Genomic DNA, 22664 nt, shown 5'->3' with positions numbered 1-22664 from the left:
GAGATAAAACAGTGCCTGAGATTTTTAGATACGGCTTCTGTTTGCAACACCGTTAAACTCTTCCATTCTTGCCTTTGTTCAACTCTATTCCACAATGCACCCAGATAAGACAAATTGATCGTCTCAGTCTGTCAATACGGCTCATCTGTGTAAAAAGCTCAAAGGAATTCCTCTCATCGGTGCAGTGCCAGATATCAAAAGCCTCTATACTATCTAGTTTGGGGGTGAGCTCTGGTAATACCCATTATGAGTAATCATAATCAAGAATCCATATTTTCAATTCACTTTTGGAGAAAGCCGTGTTTACAGAGAGTGACAGATTTGTTTTCCCAGAAATGGGTTATGTGTTTATGAAAACAACATAAGACTGCCTAGTTCACAGTCTTTCTCAAACAGTGTTTTTTTTCTTCTCAGATCTATTTATCATTCTGTTCAATTAATAATTAAGCTGTTTTTATTTTCGCTGCCACATATTGTTGTTTTTAATTGCATGAAATATTCATTGTTCCGATAAATTTACTGGCAATTTCTTATAAATTGTTAAAGTGGAACAATGCTAATGATGAAAAGCCAGGACATCCATCTTATTTACCTCTATTCAGCAGAAAACAAAGAATGAGGAAAGCAGAATCTGGGAAATCAAACTGAAAAATTTAACAGCTCAACATCTAAAACTCCCATTACATGTATTTTTCCCTTTAAATTGCAGGGAGGAAAATAAAAGCTGTGGTCGATACTCTCAGGCCCTCACTGTGCTGCATGGATGGGTGTCCCCACAGTGTTGCAACGCAAATACGTTCCCTTCCCTCTACAGCCTCTGTTTACCACAACTTAAGAACACACACGCAGGCAAACCACACTAAAACACACAGTAAAGTCAGACTAAAGTCAGCTGCTTCTCTGTAGTGGATTGTCAGAAGTCGGAAACAGAGATCTTAGAGGGGAAAAACAGAGAAGGATAAACAGGGTGCTTATCTGACTGTTTTTGTAAATCCTGAGAACAGAATGATTTACTTACATCAGCATCACTTTCTGCTATTTTCACAGGCCTTGATGGTCTTTCTTTCTTTAAACTGTCACGTCCAGTAACCTAAAGTTGAACGAATGACAAAATAAAAAACTGATACATATTTCTAGTTTACAGATAATGGGACTGATACACAAGTTAAGCCGAGTTTACTAAGGAGGAAAACAAAAGAAAAAAAAACTGATACAAAATTGGAAAAAAAAAACTTATTATAGCTTCGTTCAAACATTTATGCAGATAGAGTTTCTACATCTTTGTGTTTGGAAAAAAGCTCTTACGCTGCTATTTACAGGATGCTTATTACTGTAACTTAACAAACAACTCCTTAATATTACCAGTATGGGAGAAAAAAGTTTTTTTCAGATTTTGTTTTTCACATCCATGGTTTTGAATGGGAACGTTTTTAAGTGGAGACCTAACAAAGGCGTTGATTATTAAAATGCTCCTCAGCCTCCCTGGGAAAGTCTATGCCAGAGTGCTGGAAAGGACCCTCGGATACAGGAGGAACAATGCGGTTTTTGTCCAATTGTTTATAACATTTGGATAAAAAAATCAGTTGTAGCCAGTGATGTGGACATCATCAGATGATCGGTTAGGGGTTCACTGAAGTACCCTTTGGTTTCTGCTTTCAATCCATTCACTTCCACCTATCTAGCAGGGGTGCTGAAACCTCTCCCTAGACCAGTGATGGATTTGAACCCAGCAACGTCTTGCAGTGAGGCAACCGTGCTAACCACCATGCTGCCATCTGCATTGTGACACTCTTCAGAATTCATCCCGCTACTTCCTTCACTACCAGGCCATTACACTGCCTCCACCATTTTTGGCACATCATGTGGTTTACTGTCCAGCGGTTTATTCTGCAGAACTGTGCAGGCTCCTTTTCTGTGTGTAACCAGTAAACTTCTATATTTACATTCATGAAGGCATCTCTTAAACCACCTTGTCGAGAGTGTTTTTTGCTTGACTGGACGTTGGAAACGTGTCTTCCAAACCTTTTTGTGTTGCTGAGGTGGGCAGTTCATTTTTTATTTTTAAGGATGTACCAGATCATAGATTTGGAAACTATTTTAATTTTTTTCTTTGTGATAGATTTAGTTTTCTTTTTCAGTGACATGATGGCCTCCTTTACCTGCAATAACAACTTATCTGGACCTCATATTGAGAGTACCAGTGAACCGCAGCCAAGTCCAAGTTCAACACAGAATCAGCTCCAGATATTTTGTCTGCTTAATTTGTACTGAAATAATGAGTGAACAGGCCTGATGTTACCAAGTATTAAAAACAATGCTTAGGTTTAGAATTATTTTAGTCTGTCTAATTAGCCTGTGAAAATGGGGAACCATGCATAAAATGCATGTAATTCCTGAAAGTCTGCATTTCAGGGACATCTATATGGTTTAATTTAAAGTCCATCGTAGCAACAAAATTACTAAAAAAAAAACTAAAAAAAAAACAAAAACAAAAACAACTGTCATTTTCCAGAAACGTATAGACTTAACTAGCTCCACTATAGTTGTGATATTTTTCTCTGCTGATATCAGGCTAATAGTACAGGGTATCTAGCGACTGCCGGTCTTTGCATCGCACCCGGAGGTTCACAAGATAATGACGCAGAGATTTGTCAGCCACTTCTCTATCAGAGTCAGTAATTTTCAGAGATCAAAAGGTTGATTATTCATATATCGCCCACATTAGGGTCACCACACGTTGAACAGCAGTATGGACCAGTGCAAATAGGAGACTCAGTTAAAGGGACATTCCACTTATTTTACATGTCACGGTCAATTAGTAGTCTTGTGGGGGTATTGCACAGTCTGTGAGAAAAAGTTTTATTATGTATTCTGTGGTTGTAGAGAGATCGTCATGAAGTCTGGGAAAATTATTACAGTGATCACCAGCATATTTTTTTCTTGGCTTTGGAAACTTTGAGTTTTTAAAAGAAAGTCTCAGTTTCATTCTTGGGGCACTGAGTTTAAAAGGCGTGGGTGCTTACGAGTTAGGACCAACTATGCAAAAATCAACTCAAAATAAACAAGTTTTGACTATGTTTTTTGCAGTCTGTCCCTTTGCCAGCTCTAATTAAGTGCATTACCAAGTATCTGTAGGAGTTTTTGAAGACCATAGCAAACTTACACCGCTGCACATTTTCATCCATTTCCACCAGTTACCACAATAAAACTATGACTCAGCCTATAATATAAAATCGTATTTACTTTGCTAATACATAAAAAATACATAAAATTTCCTAAAGAGCCTAATTAGGCCATCTGTTATGCTCTAACAAATAAAACAAAAGCAAAAAGTCAAACAGACATTCAGTACTGTTAGTGGTGCTTATTAGCATGCAATTCAAAATCTCAGTGGTGAGTATCACACGATGGATGATCGGATGAAGGGATTCATGTGTAAAGATCCTGCATAATTTACTGGGATGCGTCACATTCCATTTAAAAAGCAGTACAATGGTCTATTTCACTTGTATGCACATCATCCTCACATTCGAGCAAAACATGACGTGGGCATTTCAAACACACTGATCTCTTTTTGATCTCTTTTGAACCCAGAAAGCGAAAAGTTATTTGCTGTACTGCGTATCACAAGATGACTTCCCTCAACTCACTTTGCTTTTTTCCTTTCTTTTTTTTTTTTTTTTACTGATGCAGAGCTGCATCAATAAAACACTTCAACACTTCAGCATCATTATTACTTTATACCAGTTTCACTGGACAATTTTCAGGATTTATCAAAGCAAAACTGAAAAGTATCTTTTTCTTTATCCTTAAATTGATCATTTGTGCAATAAGAAGACAGTTTCGAGAAATGTTAATTCCATTGTAAAGGACAGAAATAGAACAGAGGACAGAAAGGAAAAGAGGGAAACAGGGAGGCAGATGTTGGAGGCAGCGACAGGAGAACAAGATTGTAGTCCAGAGAGGGGAGGTGGAGAAGAAGATGAAAAAGACAAAGTGCCATTTACTTTGTTGGGGCCCACCTTCAGATCTAGATACTCCAGGTCCTTCTTCAGTTGTATGTAAGTATCATCAGCCTTTAAATGAGCAATGGAGAGATAAATCATTTGAAATGAAGCTGCAAAGGATAATGCGTGATCAGATGACACTTAGGGCCTTTATTTGGGATTTTCTAGCAGAACTTTAATTAACTTGGTCTCAATTACAGTGCACTTCTACCTCTGTATTTTTATCTACAGTCAAGCTCTAATTAAGTAATCAAGTAATTGTTTTGATCTGGTTTAATGTCTCATGTATGACCTTATGCACAACTGAGGAACACAGACATGTGCATGACATGTGGTCAGACAGAGAGTTTATATTTCTCCATAAGCGTGGAGGATGGCCAGAGAATGGTCGGTTGCTAAAAACTGGGTGGAGTTGTCGCTGCTGCTCTTACAGCATTGTGTTTGCTTCCCAACTACACAGAAATGTTCTGATAATCAGACATTATTGTGGTTGTGCAAGGTTATACATCTATGAGACAACGCAAAGTGTAAAATACAGGCATGGGCCACAAGCAACATGCTCCAAACATGGCATATCCCTGTTTACAAACAGTCACACAAGGCTCCGAGTATCCATAATATATAACCGTTAATACAATACAAGTCATGTCAAAGTGGTTAAATGAACAAGACATCCAAGCAGAATCAGAAAACTGCACAGTCTGTAACGATGATAGGGTAGTAATGTATGGGAATGGCTGGGGAGCAGGGGACCACAATGCACTGGCAAAGGATGCACTGGGCTGCATTAGGGAAATATGAGGGTCCCTGACCTGCATGCTGGGGCCTAGTAGGCCGTTGTGCTGGTGGTGCTGCAGGTGAGCGAATGCATTGCTGGGACTATGTGCACCAGCCATCTTGGCCTGGTGCCTCCGAAGCTGAATGAGGAGCAGAGTCAGCTCCTCTGGCTGTAGCGTAGCCCGGGTTTAGGGGCCAGTGAAAGCACAGAGGGATGAGAGGAAATATTTCATAATCATCTGGGCAGTAAAGTGGCTGAGCTGCAGTAACTGTGGAGTGTGGCAGAGACACCAGTATACTGCTGCCTCCAATAATGTAACACTTTATGTGAAAGGTACATGAATTGTCACCTATTCATAGAAAACGGGACACATTAATAGCATTAATTCATTTATGAAAAACACATGTTAAACACCAGTACCTCATCCTCACTCTTATCTAACACTGGCCCTGCCCCCAAATATTTCAGATATTTTATACATTCATTTTTGTAATTTTCAGTATTGTGCAGAAGTCTTGAGTCACACCTCATTTCTTTATATTTTATTTCCAAGAAGCCAGACTTTTTCAGTAGTATTGAACAATAGCTCTTCCAAAGCTTCTGTGGACATTTGCTTTTTTCACTCAGTTTAAGTCCAATCCTTGACCATTTTTAGAGGAATGTTTTTATTGTTGTTGTTTGTTGAACCACATAACAACAACATCTGAATCATCTGAGCATAAAAGGGACCAAAGTCAGTGTTGTCTCTACACATAACAGCAAACTGTGTATGTTTATGTTCTGGATATAAGTAACTTTTCCCCCTATAGTTTCTTTATACAGTTATATTTTTACACGGTTTTACTTTAATTAATGAATTCATTGTTTTTCATGCATGAAGTCATGAATGAATTCGTGATAATTCATGTACCTTTAACACAATGTGTCCTAATAATACCTGAAAATGTAAAACCTAGAGCTACACAACAAAGACTGTCATGTGAGGACGGCCTGCTGTGCTGTCTGAACAGAAATGCTATCAGGAACAAAAACACTGGAACAAATTCTACATGTGATAATGTCACAGACGGCCCCCATTAATTACGTTTCCAGTTCTTACCTGGATTCATTTTCCTAGACTATTATAACGCTTTGTTAATATTACAAAAAGTCCATTTTTCATATTGATCCAAGTAAGTAATATTAATGTAATAGAAGCTCATACCGTTTTGCCATGCAAGCTGGGAGCACTGACTGTGTGTGTGATGTAGCCCATGGCTGGCACGGACCTCCTCTCTATTTGGGAATTCTGTGGAGAAATGCAATTCGTTCACTTGTTAACGCAGATCATGTAGAATGAAATCAAACAGAATATCTGATTTACTAAATAATCTTCAATAGTGTGTTGAAAGTGATATATGGATCACTTCATCACACTAAGTCAAAGTTAAACCATTGCCTCCAAGTCTGCAAACAAATTTGACTACACAGCAGATTTATTTTTTCCATCTATCCTTTTCTCGCTTTCATCACTCCTACTCTTATACGAAACAAGGTGTGCCCTGAGTTTTCAGATGCTACAGGGCTCGGAAAAATTTGACGTTTTTGCTTAACACACAGAATTAGCGAAAACCAGGCCCACCACAGAAGCTTAAAAGGACACAAACAACAAGAGATTTAATTAACTACACATAAATTATACTAAACCTGCTTTCTTAAAATAACATTTGTTTGCTACCAGCAAGAGAAGCACTGTAAGCCATTCCCTTTGAGATTCCCATGCCACAATTTTTTTGCTGTATAATAGGTTTTTTATTTAAATGCGAGATCAGAAGAAAGAGACCGCTGCTGATGTTTGAGATACAGTAGAGATGTTTATAGGGTGCTGAGAAGCCCAGGGCAAATTGGATTAGCTGCTAATAAAACATACTTCTTAATGATATTCCGCAGAGGCACACAGATCGCTATTACTTAAGTGCACTCCAGCCAGAGAGCACCATCAGCCTCAGAGATGCTGGGTGCACCAAAACTAAGTTCAGTGCCAACTAAATTTAGTTCCCATAAACATCGCTCCCTAGCATAGTCACTGTGGCTACCTTTGTTAAAAATGTATCCTCTAGAGGGTTTTCCATAATTGCGCGTCACTATATTTTATGGTTGTAATTAGAGTCTTGACACTTGGTTGAATCATAGGGGAAACAGAGCATCTGCAACACTTTGTTTACTTGTGTAAGGCCAACGGGTTGGTTATGAGGGTTGTGTGTGTTGGCAAATGTGGTGATGGTTTGGAGGGAGATTTTTTTCACATGTGGAGGGTGTGGTGGGGAGAGAGAGCAGGGTGTGGATTACAGGACGTGCTCCTGGGCTCCGTCTCCTGTGGCGGTGGCGGTGCTGTCTGAGCGCTACGACGTTTTGGGGGGACGGCAGAGTAGCGAGCTTTTACTCGCATGCGCTCACACCACCTGTGGAGTAGGCCTGGGTGTGGACTGTGTGAATCTGCAAACGATTCACATGAGCATCAAAGTGTGCGCGCTGTAAAGTCGGAGCCTTCTCATGCTCCTCGCGCGATCTTCCCATGGTGTCCTTGTGAGCTCACAACATTCTCCAAGTTGTGACACCTCATATCCACAAGCTACCATGAGAATGAGACCTTTGTCATTTGGCTCAGAACATGTGAAACACTGAGTTTTACTTCAGTCCCATGTCAATGACAGGCCACTGCTGTTTACTGTCTCACAGTATCACCAGTGTTTAAGGCCCAATTACTGAGTATCAGCACATAAATTCATAAAGGGTGGGACTTTCATCTTTCCATCCAACACTATGTGCAGGTCTCCATCCAAGCTTACTATGGGAGAGAAACAACACTGTCAACACACCGGCTACTTTCACACCATCCACAAAAACTCCACTGTTCCCATCATTCAAGATACACTGAAGAGATTAATTGAACTAGCTGGGAACACAAGTATTATTTTCAGTTACTCTGCCATTTATTTTATTCGTTAGTCAATTAATTATTTAGATAACCAATCAGTCAAAAGACTTTTTGTTTTTAGATGAAAGCAAAAGAAAATGTAACCAGTAATATTTAATATCCAATTAACAAAGGTCCTCTTACACAGAGGAATCAGTTCTTTGCTGGTTTTAATCTATGGGAGGCTAATTAAAAATATGGAATGACACGTGCACTATTCTTACCTATTATATCTTAACTACAGTTTATCATCATGTAAATCAAAGTAAAAACAGGTATTTGCAGGTTTATTTAATAAAATGGATATTAAATTATTACTGTTCACTGAATGCAACATTTCTCTGTGCACAGTTCTCTGTTTTATCCCATTGAGTATTTTAGAACTAGAGTATTAAGAACTGCAATTAATACTCTAAATGTACAAATCTAACTGAAAGAAAGGCAAACTAAGCGCCTCCTTAACTAGGTGTGCTACCTGAGAAATATGGGCACAAAAATGCCCGGGTGAGCTTGATCTTGTGCTGTCCCCTGGTGCCAATTCATCCAAGGGCCTTACTGTGCGTCTGTCTGAAGGAGTGTGTGGTCTGCGTGGAGACAGGGGCTTGAAGGATGATGGTGGGACTTCACATGGTGATGGAGGAACAGAGATGGAGCGTGGCATTTCTACAGTCACTCTGAAAGATGAGGAGTCTGTGAAGTTGGGGCCGGTGTAAATAGGAGCGGTGGGGCTGCCGTGACGAAACTGCTGCCGTTGCTGCCACTCATACAGCTGCCACACCATTCCCTCCTTGGTGGCCATTCGCTCGTCAGTGGACATACGGAAGTGGCTGAGCCGGTCATGGGCGTACTTGTAGTCACTGGGCAGATTGCATGTTGCTGGAGGAGAGCTGCTGCCACAGGGTAGACGGGGAGACTTTGGCAATGACTGATAGGTGACATCTGCTGCACTTGATTTGGGCTTTAAGGGAGGAGTCCATCGAGGGAGGTTGAACTCAGCAGAGGGAGCACTATGAAAGAAAGAAGAACAAGGAAATCTTTTAGCTGTGTTTTTTTAATCTATTATAGAGCCATAATGCTTTAAATAAGATAAAATGAAATTCAATAGAAAGATTAAAGCAATCTAATAAGTGAATCCTCATAAAAGCCACTAGAGGGAGGCATAGACTCAAAGTTTCTTTGTCATTAGTCATGCTGCTGTTATAGAGAAATGTTAGTTGAGTCAAACTGATTGTGTGAAGTCAGACTGACCTCTTCGGGGGGTCTCCTTTTTGAACTTTGACCCAGTGCTCCACCTGAGCCAACGTGTTCTTCCTCTGAACATGCTTCTCAGTGTCTGCCCGTGTAACGAAACCCCTCTGATAGACAAGATTTCCATTTTGTTCTGGTGGCAGAGCCACTTGGATTACAGTCTTTTGTCCATTCTTATGGGCAGCATCATTAACAGCGTCTGGAGACAGTCTCTCTACTCTCTCCTGTGGGGCTGTCTGACTGGGTTTCCCCTGGATCTCTAATCCATACCTCACCTCGTCTCCGTGAGCCAGTCTGATACCATTGCTCTGAGCTTCCCCTCTGTCTGTCCTGTGAGCACTTTCTGGCTGAGATGAGCTCTGGTTAGTGTGGACATGGTTGGTCTGTGGGACTGCCTGTTGTGCAGCTTTCTCTGGCTTCTCCACCTCTCTGTGAAGATATGACATAGGATTGATATGATATTTAAACCAATGTCAAACCTGCCAGTAAAAATGTAAAGAGTTTCACTGACGTCAGATGATTTTCACCCACACGATGAATTAATATCACTTAGTGGTAATTTCCAAGAGAATTCATATGGTTAAAAAAATTATAGCCAGCTGGTCATTTTTACCCTGTCAAAAATGCCATTTTTATTCATATCCCCCGAGTTGTCAGTGATGCAGGGAGATTATGCCTTTACTGGAAAAGACTCTGTGTCGAAGGAATGAGTAGACCGGAGAAGTTCCCAGTCCCTTTTTTTTCTTTAGGAAGTTTTCACTAATTTTAGAGGCTGTTTAAGGTCCCCTCATGACACCTTTTTAATGATACACATCGGGAGAAATAAAAGAAGGGTACTTCAGTTTTCCATGTAATGTTGTACTTCAAAATATTCTGATGGAAAATAATATGTTTTATCAAGTATATTATGTAAGGTAAATTATACCTGACATTACTGTTACAGGGTTATGAGATTACACAGTATTAATCAGTGGCTAGAGAACACAATGGGAACTCTAATCAACCTTAAGTGGTCCTAAAGGTAATTTCCAAATCCATTTGCAGAGACACAAATCCAGAGCACGGGGAGCTATTCATTAAATATCCAACTGCACATTTTCAAAGGAGCTAAAATGGAAACCCCAGAGCACCGGAGTAATATCACTCACTTTATCTTCATCAAATACTTTAGTTTAGAGCACCACCTTTTTAATGCATTGCAACCTAATGCTCCATACTTTAAAACATGTATCCTTATTCCCGAACATTGGATTTTCTTGGTGTGTTATTTACAGTTTCACAAACTTCATACAGTTGATGGACACTAATGTCTAAAGGGTATTTCACATAACTTGTATTTCATTTCAAAGAACACAACAATGGGATTTTGAGCACTTTCCAAAATATTATTAAAAAATTAGGTAGTGATGTACATTGGTCTCTAGATGGCAACATTGCACAGATCATTTAAGCTATGCAGTACAGCCTGCTAATGTAAGATAACTCTGTATACAGCGAGTATCTGGCTATATATTTTAGAGCATTTCTGCCCTCCATTAAATATTTGAGAAAGTCTACTTTGCAGACACAGCTGGACTCACAGCTGCAGAATACTGAAGTTACAATGCAGCCCATTACGGAAAACATAATTTTATTAGTGAATCATATAGATACTAAAGAATCTGACCTTCAGGACTGCAGTATAACAGTGCTGTTGAGTCCTTAAAGCATGATGCACTAGCAAAGGTTCTAGTTGTTTTTGATCGGGACATCCAGGGTCCCTTTTTTAATCTAATCTCAATAGATATCCAGTTCTTCTGTGCAAACTTGCACTAGAACCCCAACCAACTGAACCCAGTAGAGTGAGACCAACCTCTTTATCATGTGACTCTGCTGCATCAGCGCAGCCTGGTTCATGGCCCGGATCCAGCCATTCATGTCCTCCTGTGTGTCCGCACTGAAGAAATATGTCCGCATCCCGCAGTGTTCTGCCTGTGAGCCAATCACAGAGTTCTTATTGTAAATGTAGGCGCGCATTCCAGTATGGCTCGCCTATCAAAGAGAGAGAGAGATGGGGAATAGACGTGAGAGCGTCTTACTAAAGGCAGGAAAAAGCTGCCAGACAGGCCGATAAGTGCTTTATTGTTCAATGATCGCTGCCAACTCACTGAAGTTTACAGCAACAATATACAGAAAAAGAATGGAAGGGAAAAAAAGTGCTGCAGCAGAAAATATGTTGCTGTTGTTTCTGGCAACACAAAAAGCAAAACATAAAGGTTACACCTTCCCGTCTTTAAGAGAAATTCTTCTAGAAATACACAAATTATATACCAGCTGCAGCGAACAACCAAACAGGAACAAAGAGAACAGAATTACGGACTCCTTTAGACACAAGCACACACATAACCGCATATAAAAAAACCACTCAAGGGGTGAGCAGCTGTTTGTAGTTTCACAGGTGTTTTTTACCTACTACTGTTTACATACTTTTCCTTACCTTTTACAATATATTATAGTAAGAGGTAAGTGAAATGTTAAATCTTCAATTACTCAACAGAAATTAAAACTATATTTACTCTTACTCTATAGAGGTTTCCAGAATGAATGTTTTTGAGGAATTTATTGGCTATTTCACATGAACTGTAAGAGCATGACCTTCAACGAGTCCAATACAACACACTTGATAATGAGAAACAAAATAAATATAAAAACTTAATGCAATTATACATATCCTTATTCATCATATTAACAGAAAAGCAGAAGGCCACCTGTAATAAAAAAAAGTAGTTTATTGAGTTCAGGCTGACTTTATTAATAAGAGAAGTCTCTATTTTCATTGATCTGTTCAGAAAGATCTTTACTATGTAGCACTCATAATTTAAAATGATTATTATTCATTAATAATTATAATGATTATCACTCAATAATCTACTAAAAACTCAACATGTTAGAGGCCAAACACGGCAAAGCAAACTCAACAAGACCTGCTTCCAAAAAGAGGGAGAGAATTGTGTTGGGTTAATTTCATAGCTTGTATTAAAAAATAAACACACGTACAGGAGATGGCAAACTGCTAATGACGACATACATTCCATGAAATGCAAAGAAAAATGGCTGACACCTCGCCATTCTCCCTCTCCCGCGATGATGGAAATGTGATGAGTAATAAGCAGCCTGACAAGACAAATACCAGAGCCTCAGAGCATTTACGTTACATTTTCAAAGTGATGAAATGGTAAAATGAGCATCAACATTTGCCAATTGATCTCATTTATAAAGTTAGTAATTGGTGAACCTGCTAAATATATGGGAGTTTAACTTGGATTATAAACAAACATCTGAGGGTAAAGTGCTGACTCTTGTGCTACTGGTGGATTAAGTTTTAAAGAGTTATCAGTTCTGCGCTAAATATCTAACATTCATGTCCAGGAAGAATGCTTATACTGTAATAGATGTTTTAAATGTGGTGCATGTAAAAGAAAAGCACTCGATTAATGTTTCCCACTCAAAAGATTTGTCTAATCTAGCAATGATTGCTCTGGCATTGTCCATAAATGATTTGTCATTCGTTTCCATGATGAGGCTTAAATGCACATTTAGAAATGTGCATTCAGCAGCTAGACGCAAACAAATGGAGGTGAAGATGGTGCGCTACTGGTGAGGCTATAGTGAAATCAAATACCTATTCATGTAACACAGGAAGCCTGTGTGATTCAGGACGGCCGCCCACAGAGAACAGTACTCACTCCGCCCACGCAAACACACCGGGTCACAATGGAAGGCAATTGACCAACAGGGAATGAGAGAAACACAGTGAGGTGAGCAAAAACAGGAGAACAGAAAATAACAGAAAGTCACAGCTGATCAGTGCTGATTCAAACAGAGAGAACAGAAATGGCTCCAGCTGGAGTCCCTCGTCATCACAAAAGCAAGAATGAGTAATAATGGGAGCATCGTAAGTGCTTTGACACACGACTGTGGAATCAAAGCACAAAGCATTACAGCACCAAAGTCCTTACACAACATCTTAAGTTTTATAAATCCAACCGCTCATTTAGCTGATTTTCAGTAGAATTTGAACACTTTATTCGCCTCATCTTCAAATCATTTTTAACCCAGGTAAAAGATTAATCTAGAATTAACTCTACATGTCAGTAGATCTAAGAGAGAGACATATCATTCCTGGACACCAACAACAACTCAGCTGTTTTCATGCTTGCTTAGCAGTAACTGAAAATTTCCAAAGCACCTCAGATACACATAATGAAATCTCCTGCTCTTTAATGCATGATGGCACAGGGAGAGCTAAGGGTGGGGGGATGGGGGATCCCTTAAATACAAGGTATTAATGCAAAGCCAACGCTCATTTCTCCTAACTGTACATACACTCCCGCCCAACAGCGAATATGCTGAATGCATTATTAATATTCTAAGCAGCAATTACCATACAAATTTCAGTGCCCGTTGTATGAACTTTAAAACACAGTACATACATATCACATGAGCACAGACATTGTAATTCACACTGGCATGCTCTCACAATCAGATAATCTAAGAAAAAAAAGCCCAAAAGAGCTGAAAGGATTATAACAGAATACCCAGATGCTGCTGTGCTGCATCAACATTCAGGCACTATTATTCTTTGAGGGACTCTCTGTGCTTCCACAAAGAGGACCTAGATGATGTTAACACACAAGAAACATAATTTCTTGTGTCCTTCTTTTTTTCAAAATTTGCAAAAACGAAAGAAAACAAAAGAAAAAAAACCCCAAAATATTTGTTGCATGTAAGAAAAACGTCATGCACATATATTAAAGTAAAAGTGATACAATTAACACCAGTTTTAGCTATATTACCATTCAGATTTTGGTGACAGAAACATTTTCTTATGCTTCACACACTGTTTTGAATACTGAATACACCTAAACATATTTTTCTTCTCAGTTTATAATAGTGGATAAAATCTGATAAGAAATAGTTCTGCTGTACTTGATACATGGACAGTTGTACTGTAGCGGTTCGCTCTAATCCCCGCTATTGAGTTTGTTCTAGAAAAGGTCAGAAACCAGGAGGTCAAAAATTCCATCACACTCTGCACAACTTGAGAAAGAACGAGTTATAGAATTATATTAAAAAAAAGCTGAGTTAAGACCACCTCAGGTGCATGCAAAATACTTGTTTTGCAAAAACCTGAACATACATAATAATCAAGAGTGGAGCTGTTGTTTAGTTCCAGTGAAACTTTCTCCACTCTTGAGACTATATTAGTTCTTCATGTAATACAATGAAGTTGCAAAAGATACCATAAATAAAAAGTTTAAGTTCAGTTAAGTTTAGCTGCTGGTAAACTGCTGCTCCTGTGTTCTTTAGACATTTCTCACTATTCTAATCACTTGCATGCTGAATCTCTTCCACGGTTTTAAATGGTAAAAAAAAATGTTATTGCTGTGGGGCACAATAGGAGACAGTTGTGTTCTGGATGTCTCTTTTGTTGGGCTTGATCAGTACTAACTGTTCCATGGAAAGCTGTTGATTTATTTCTTAGTCATAACCAGACACCCGCCTCTGATGACCTCCTGATCTTACAAATCGGAACAGCCAATGGCAGCTCTATGAAATCCATACCTTTGGTAATCTTTACATAGATTTTTATGGGTGAACTTTGAGAACTGTCTCATATCAACTCAGCAACTAATAAATGAAGTTACAGCTGTGGTCATGAATATCATGGGGAATTTTAAAGATGTCTTTGAACTGTTCTTTTTCCAGGGTGGAGAGATTGTACAGCATACATATTTAATGACTTAAAAAAAACAGAAATTGGGTGCACAGGTTTGAGTGTATTTTGGATTTTCTCCAATCCACAGAATCAAAGTATACATACAGAAGCACAGACATCCATATACCCCCTCTGTTTGGTTAAATGTCCCTTGGCAAGTTGGACCTCAATAAGACGTCTTGGCCATCACCAAGCTTCTGGCATAATTCTGGCTGGATATTTGATCACTCTTGTTGGCAGAATTGGTAGAGTTCACTTAAATTAATTGGTTTCCTGGCACAGACTTGGCCTTTAAGCATAGTCCAGAAATAGGATTGAGGCTCTTGGAAAGGTCATCATTCAAGCTTAATATTAGCCTGCTTTATCCATCCCCAAACCAGTTTTGATGTGTGTTTGGCATCACTGTCCTGTTGGAACACACAGATTTGACCACGTTTGAATCGTATACAGTAGTTGTGAATTTGAGGTGAAGTTGAAGAATTTGGTACTCCATCTTCATCATTATTTCATCCACTTTGTACAATGTGCGAGTACCACTGTCAGGAAAACATCCACAGAGCATGATGGTACCACCATGCTCAACAGATGGTACAGTATTCTTACATTTGAAAGCATCGCCATTAACTCTAAACATACTAACGTCATTGTGGCCAGATAAATCCACCTTTGTCTCGTCTGACCATAACACGTTTCTCCAGAAGACTGAAGAAAGACATCTTCAAATTTCAATTGAGTTTGCAGCTGTCAGTTTTGGAGCAGGGGCTTCTTGCTTGGTCACAACCCCTCCCAGTAAAACTTCCCTTGCTGTGGACACTGGTGCTCCAGCATCTTCCAGTTCATAGCAGACTGGAGCCTTGGTGGTTCCTCGGTTGTTCCTGAACATTTTAACCAATTTCCTCTCATCTTAGGGTTAGACACTTTGGGTCTTCTTCCACAATTTGGCAAAGTGCTGACAAATCTGAATGATTCCTAATACAGTTGTTTGAACTGATAATCTTTAAATCTACAGTTGTTTAGAAATCGCTCCAAGAGGCCTTCTCAATTTGTGTAAATCTACTCTAATTCTCCTTCTTAGCTCTTCAATGGGTTCCTTGGACTTTCCTATTGCTCTGAGTATTGGTTAATTCAATGATTGGTGTAAAAAATCCTTGTATGCCTGCAAAGAGAAACTACCTGTTGTATTCAATCATGATCACTAACAAGAAGTTGGCCTTGTCAACGCCGAAGATACTGGAGAGTCTTCAGTACAACTTTACAAAGATTTAAGTGAGTTCATCTATATACACTGCTCAAAAAAAAAATAAAGGAACACTTTTTAATCAAAGTATAGCATCAAGTCAATTACACTTGTGGGCTATTGATCTGGTTTGTTAAGTAGCAGAGGAGTTTGTTAATCAATTTCAGCTACTTTGATGTTAATGAAATGAACAATAGGTGCAGTAGAAGGTTAACAGTGAGACAGTGACAATGAGAATTATCCGGTTTAGTGGTGGATCCATGGAAGGACACACAGACCTCTACAGGTTAGGCAACGGCACCCTGACTGCAATCAGGATGAGCTCAGACTGTCATGAGCTCAGTGATGCCCCGGTCCATATCTGGGAGGAGATCCCCCAGGACACCATCCATGTCTTACTAGGAGCATGCTCCAACATTGTCAGGCATGCATATAGACACTCATACAAACTACTGAGCACCATTTTTAGGTGCTGCAATGGAATTCTGACAAAATGGTATAGCTGCCACATCATTTTCTGGGTGCCTTTAAATTCAGCCCTCTGTAGGTTGATCATTTTTATTTCCATCAAATGATATGCCATGTTTTCATTCCTAATGCATTAGCCAGTCCATATCAGTATAGATATTCAGCAGTACTTTTTTCCCATTGAGATGTGTTCCCTTAAATTTTTTTAACAGTGTCTTTGATCCTGTATGTATACCTCTGACCCTGTGCCAATTCGATAAAAAGAACAAAAAATAACACAGCATTCATGCTCATGATGAGTGTATTTAAACTTCTTTCCACAGTTGTATGATCTGACTATTTTTGATGCTCTGTTGTAAAGACACATTTTGGTAGATACTGAAGTATAGAAGTGTCATACCTAATCAAAACAATAACTCGATAAATAACAATAAACATATGGATATATGAAAATGAGATATGAAAATGAGATCTGGGCACCAGGCAGCACACAAACAGCCTTTCTGTGTTGCAGTGAGCAGAGTGAGGGGAAGGATTGTTAACAAATAACAGCGCAGCAATAAATAATCTCAGATGAAGTTTTGAAATCCGCACATAGACATGAAAACTTCTTTTAAAGATCTGACTCAGTGCCACTTCAGTGTTACCTTGAAAGCATATTTGCGGTTTATGTGGTCCTCAGGCTCAACTGGCGAAATGACATAACTGGGCAGAGGGATGCTGCCAAGTACTGTTTCCTCTCGGCTGTCTGTGAAATCAGAACACACACACACACACAACATTGCTACTTGCATTCAGAACAACATCTAATTCTGCCAATATCTTTTACGATGTTTACAAATGACTGCAGATTTATGAATAGCAGGAAAATTAGCGAGGCATAACTCATGCAGGACTCAAGATGCTGCAAGGGCATGTGGCTGCATGTGGTATGATGGGGCATGTGGCTTATCTATTATTCAGTATTATTAATAAAGGAGAGAAGGTACATGCTATGGCAACGCAAGAAGAGATCTCAAGGTAATAAGGATGCAAAAGCTGGTGGAAAAAGCATGTCATATATCTAATTACAGGCTGTCATTAATCAAAAATGGCAGCAGAGGAGATCGCTAAAGGTTTGCATGTTAACCCTTCACCAAGTGCACTGTTCGTACGCTTACCTTTGTAGTAAAACAAGCAGTAGTCGGACAAAACAAACCACTTCCGTTTCCATAGTCGCATTCCAGAGCTGTCCTAGAAATGGATCGGGGGAAACGCAATACAAACAATATTTAGAAATCCTCCTGCAGGAATATATTTTAATTAAAAAGTGCAGTTTGGGAATAACCTGCTTTTTAATTAGGATTACTTTGGCAGAAAGCTGCAGCTGCTACATTTAATTCAGCACTGTAGTTTTATACTTCCAAGGATTGTGAGATTTAAAGGTTTTGTAAGGTCAATATGAGCTTTTAAGTTCTGCTAAGGGAAAGAGAAAGATCGCTTCCATACTGCACAGTTACACCTCTTACACAGTGAAGGATGGTAATCCTGTGGCTGATATTTCACTGCGTGACACATTTAAACATTTGCTCAGTCTTTAACACGTGCTCCTGTATAACACATCTGCCTGTCGGACTCACTCTGAATATCCTCACCTGTTTATAGAGCCAGCCTCTCACCACCACTGGGATATTGAGGTTTCTTTTAATAGCATGATCCCTTTTGCCAAAATTGTGTACTTTCCCCGTACCTCTGGAGCCCTGCAGGAGCCACAGAAAAACATAATCAGTAACAAAATAAAAATAAAACATGAGGCAATTTTAAATTAACATATATAAAGTCATTTTGCGTGATGCTAGCCTACACAGTACAGAGAAAACAAATGCATCATTTTGTTACTTAGAAAGGAAAAATCATTTTTCCTTTAAAATAATAAAATGGCCTTCTTTCCTGGAAGCTCCTTTTTTAAACATCCTTAACGAGAAAGGGAAATACCAAAAGTATACTCCTGTGGACGCACGTGTTCACTTATAATAGAGTTTATTTTTAGACAAAGTCAGTCAGTCTCTCAGGTACATTTATACAGTAAATATGTGAGGCTGTTTGGCTGACGAGTTGCTTAAAAAGACAAAAATCAGGATTTGTGATCATTTTCTTTTTAAGACACTAAATAAAAAACATACATGGTAACAAAAAAATAACAAAATGAATGAGGTGCACTATTCAACTTAAATACATATAGCTTCTCTGACTGTAACTTAATAGTAGTCGACTCATTTGTTAACTGGGGAAATAAAATTTTGTTACACTTGTTAAATTTGGACTGTTAATTGTGGCTCACATAATCAATGTGATAATTGATCTCTGGACTATAACAGAAAATGGACTGGTTCTTATATAGCGCTTTAGCACTCAAAGCGTGTTATCCATTGTGTTTTATTCATCCATTCATATACACTTTTTACTATATCTAAGTACTTTCAGTCTGACATTCACACTTGGTATGCAGACTGGAGGAGCAAGGCATTAAACCGCCAACCTGTTCTACCTCCTGATATTATGACAAATTGAACAAATGTATTAAAATTTGTAACATCATAATTTACTAAAACTCAAAACAAAAGGTTATCTCGATCAGTAATACATTAACTGGTTCATGCTCTACAGTATATCTAAAGCCTTTGCTTCTCAGAGAACCACTGAGACTCACCTTTGACCCTGAGGAAGCATCGACTGCTGCTGAGGTCACAGCCTTGGAGGACTCTGTGACCATGTTGGCTGATCTCTGATTGGCCGCTGACTTGGACATACGGGATTCTATCCTACATTTGAGACGACAGCGTGGAAGAAAAACAGAATGCAAAAAAGGATGAAAAGCACTGGCAGTGTTGTTCCTTCTCAACTCCTCTGACAAGCTCCAAACATGCAATAAAACAGAGCGCAGTCCTTTGCTGAGCTTTCACATATAAAGGATATGACTATTTCCTGACACCAACGTGAGACCAGTCAGAGCCAATGGTTTTCCACTGGATGTGTTAACAGTGAGGAAAAACTCATGTAACACTTGGCCTGGCAGTCACCTCGTGGCACACACGCGCGCACGCACACACACACACACACGCGCACGCACACACACACACACACACACACACACACACACACACACACACACACACACACACACACACACACACACACACAAAAGCCAAAACAAACTAAAAAGACAAAATCATAACAATGGCACATACGCACAGCTTACAAGGAATCTACTTCCCACCTCACACATGACATCATCATATTGAAAGGGAACGTGAAGAACTAACACAGTCACACATGCCAGAGACAAGCTGGTGTCAAATAACAAATAGCTTGCACCACACTTTAAGCTATTCAGACACTTTAAACAGCGTATTTTGGACTGCGGCCAACCATAGTGTGCAAGTACAAGTGTCTGTTGCTGAACAACAATACCAAATATTTGAGTCCAACAGCAAATTATCAAGAAAATAAAGAAGAAAATCTTGTATCACAGAGTTAAAGGCATGACAGAAAACAGGTTAAAGCTTATTCATAGGGGGCTGATTTGTGTGTGTGTGTGTGTGTGTGTGTGTGTGTGTGTGTGTGTGTGTGTGTGTGTGTGTGTGTGTGTGTGTGTGTGTGTGTGTGTGTGTGTGTGTGTGTGTGCATGCATATCTATGTTAGGACAGAAAGACTAACATTTTTAAAGCAGAATTCTTTTATTCATTAAAAACTCCAGGAGCCAAGTGAATAACTTAACTGTTGGCACAAATTTCCCAAAGTCTCATTCTGAATTATTGTAATGATTTTTAAACAGAAGATCATCTTTCATACCCCAAGTGCCCCAAGCTCTTCCCTGCTGTGTCATTACCATATTCTCCATCCAGGAAACAACAATGTTTCCTCTCGTACCTACTGCAGTCTAATTAGTTTTGACTGATTGCAAACAACCGAGGAGAGAAATCACGTCAAAGTACAGATTACAAATAGGGGCCAACGACATGGCATCTACAGCCATTTGTGTGAAGCTTCTGACATTTTTGTATACTGTATGCAACGCACCTCAAAGATAATAAAAAGAACAGAATTGAGATGCTTCTGAGATGTAAAACAATAAAGATTACATTCGGCAGCCTCAACATTAGTTCGCTTAGAGCCACCAACAGCAATGCAATGATACATTTCCTTACATGATGTTACATCATAGCTTTTCCAAGACTTGCATCAGATCTTCTTAACAGAGAACTCAGTTAATGTGAGAAGCGTTTTAACCTGAAGTACAGAACAATGTGATGGCATTATGGTTATGGACACTGTAATAACCAGTAAAGAAAAAATAAACTTCAATCATTTTTGGCCAAAAAGTACTGCATCTCAACTTCAATGGGCATGTACAAATTTACTGATGGTGAGAGTGACATGTTTAAAGGTGACCTACCTGTTTTCGCTTCAGATAATGAGGTCAGTGTGTGTTCAAGCATTCCTGATGATCCAAATGTTTTTGATTGCTTTAAACACTTAATTTAGGACTCTTCCTCTCTGTGACATCTGTATGATGCCAAACAAGTCATAAAAAAACATTCGTGTCCACTAAAAGAAAATAAATATTGGCTGATATATTCGAATATCAGATTTCTATGTGACCAAACATTGGTACTGGTTGGTATATCAGTCAGGTCCTTGAAGGAATAACTAATGAGTAGTCAGGTGACCTCTGTGCTATATATGTAACCTAGTAGTTTGTGCTTAGTCGAACCTAATTTACCAACAGGAACTAATGTGACCTGACAATGTCCTAACTCCCCCTGCATTGTTCAATAAATAGGTTATGAGCAGATCCTTGTGCTGATTTTCCCTTTGTGTGCCGCAATACACACAATCTAGAGAAAAGTAGGTAAGACTGAGGCATCTGTCAGAGACTAAAGCAAGAAAACATACAGGTAGAACAAGCGGGGGGGAAAAAGGAAAGTCAAACTGGAGCACAACTTACAGTAGTTCACTCCAAGCTTGGACTGCTGCCAGCAGTTTTACAGGATGTTTCTGTCTTATCAAGGGGACTCTGCTGTTTTATGTGAAGTTTTCATACTGTTTACCACCACTGTCATTGGAGCAGTTCCCCAGGAGATTTGTAGTGGCATGTGGATGAGAGGAGCAATATTTCACATAGTGTGGTGTCGAAGTAGGAATGTCTTCCTGCTTCTTCTGCTATGATGGAAATGGAGGTAGACTAGATGTTTTTTTTTTATCTTTTTAGACAGTGAGTGTACATGCGACTCAATGACTCGATCCTGGTAGAATAATCTAGACAAACTCTGACACTTCAGGCCAGTAAAGCAGAGTCTGATCAACCTTTCTGTGGAACCGGGCTTCATGAAGCTCCTTTTCCTGATCTGCCTGTCCTCAATATCTCCAGGGAATAAGTGAGTCAATTATTAATGGAAGAAACCCACTTCCTATTAAAGTATTATTACAAGCAGAATGAACCCCTAATGTCAACATACTAATGAACAAAAAAAACCAGCAACAACATTTAAGCATGCTGTGAAATGGAGAAATAAAATTTAGCTATCAGCAAGCAACGACCAAGGATAAAAAAGCATGTGGTAGAAGTAGATCCAGAGGAAAAGCAGAAAAGGCCTGAAAGAGCACTCACTCCTGTTTTACAAGTGGATGAGTTTACAGGCGGCTTGTGTTGCACACTGTTATAAAGTCTAAGACATGCAGCTTTTACCAGATATGAAGTGTCCAATGATGTTTCACTAAAATATTAAATTGTATCATCTTGCAGTCTTTTATTACTTCTAAATTGATGCACTGCTCATATGTTGCCTATTTGGAAACATAGTATAAAAGACAGAGTCTGTATAATTCTAAGGAAACTTGAAAGTAAATATTTGGTACACTGCCTAAACTGGCTCAGGCAAACTTTGCTCTTCTTTGGATGTTGAGTGCCTCATTCAACATGATTCACACTTCTTCAATAACGTTAAGGTCCACACTCTCGGGAGGCCAGTCTGTGACTGATAGTGTTCCATTGTGTGTTTGCCTATCTGCATACACACCGGCAGTGTGTTTAAAATCATTGTCATGCTGAGAAACAAATCTTTTGCCAATCAGATGCTTTCCAGACAGCACTGCATGTTGAGTCAAAATCTGATAATTCCCAACACCAAATGCAACCCCAAACTATGACAGAGCCTCCGCTCATGCCTCTT

At 39.2% G+C, this 22664-nt stretch overlaps 1 protein-coding gene across 11 annotated transcripts in view; it reads right to left on the bottom strand.

Annotated features, from left to right (window-relative positions):
• Positions 1–22664, bottom strand: part of plekha7b (pleckstrin homology domain containing, family A member 7b) — a 76782-nt gene that overhangs the window by 13326 nt on the left and 40792 nt on the right. For 6 of the 11 annotated variants that reach the window (XM_026167171.1, XM_026167181.1, XM_026167169.1 and 3 more), the window contains 11 exons: positions 19142–19253; positions 18087–18191; positions 17613–17685; positions 17100–17200; positions 10842–11020; positions 8990–9418; positions 8217–8748; positions 5990–6073; positions 4820–4954; positions 4008–4076; positions 1019–1090 (listed from right to left, as the gene is read on the bottom strand). In XM_026167171.1, the coding sequence (XP_026022956.1) occupies positions 1019–1090; positions 4008–4076; positions 4820–4954; positions 5990–6073; positions 8217–8748; positions 8990–9418; positions 10842–11020; positions 17100–17200; positions 17613–17685; positions 18087–18191; positions 19142–19253 (1891 nt within the window). The remainder of the gene's footprint in view (positions 1–1018; positions 1091–4007; positions 4077–4819; positions 4955–5989; positions 6074–8216; positions 8749–8989; positions 9419–10841; positions 11021–17099; positions 17201–17612; positions 17686–18086; positions 18192–19141; positions 19254–22664) is intronic. The other 5 variants (XM_026167199.1, XM_026167190.1, XM_026167205.1 and 2 more) reach the window with 5 other exon arrangements.

The sequence above is a fragment of the Astatotilapia calliptera genome, chromosome 1 (genome assembly GCF_900246225.1).
Source record: "Astatotilapia calliptera chromosome 1, fAstCal1.2, whole genome shotgun sequence".
Lineage (NCBI taxonomy): Eukaryota > Metazoa > Chordata > Actinopteri > Cichliformes > Cichlidae > Astatotilapia > Astatotilapia calliptera.
The sequence above is the reverse complement of the archived record's forward strand: the minus strand, read 5'-3'. Positions and strand labels throughout refer to the sequence as shown.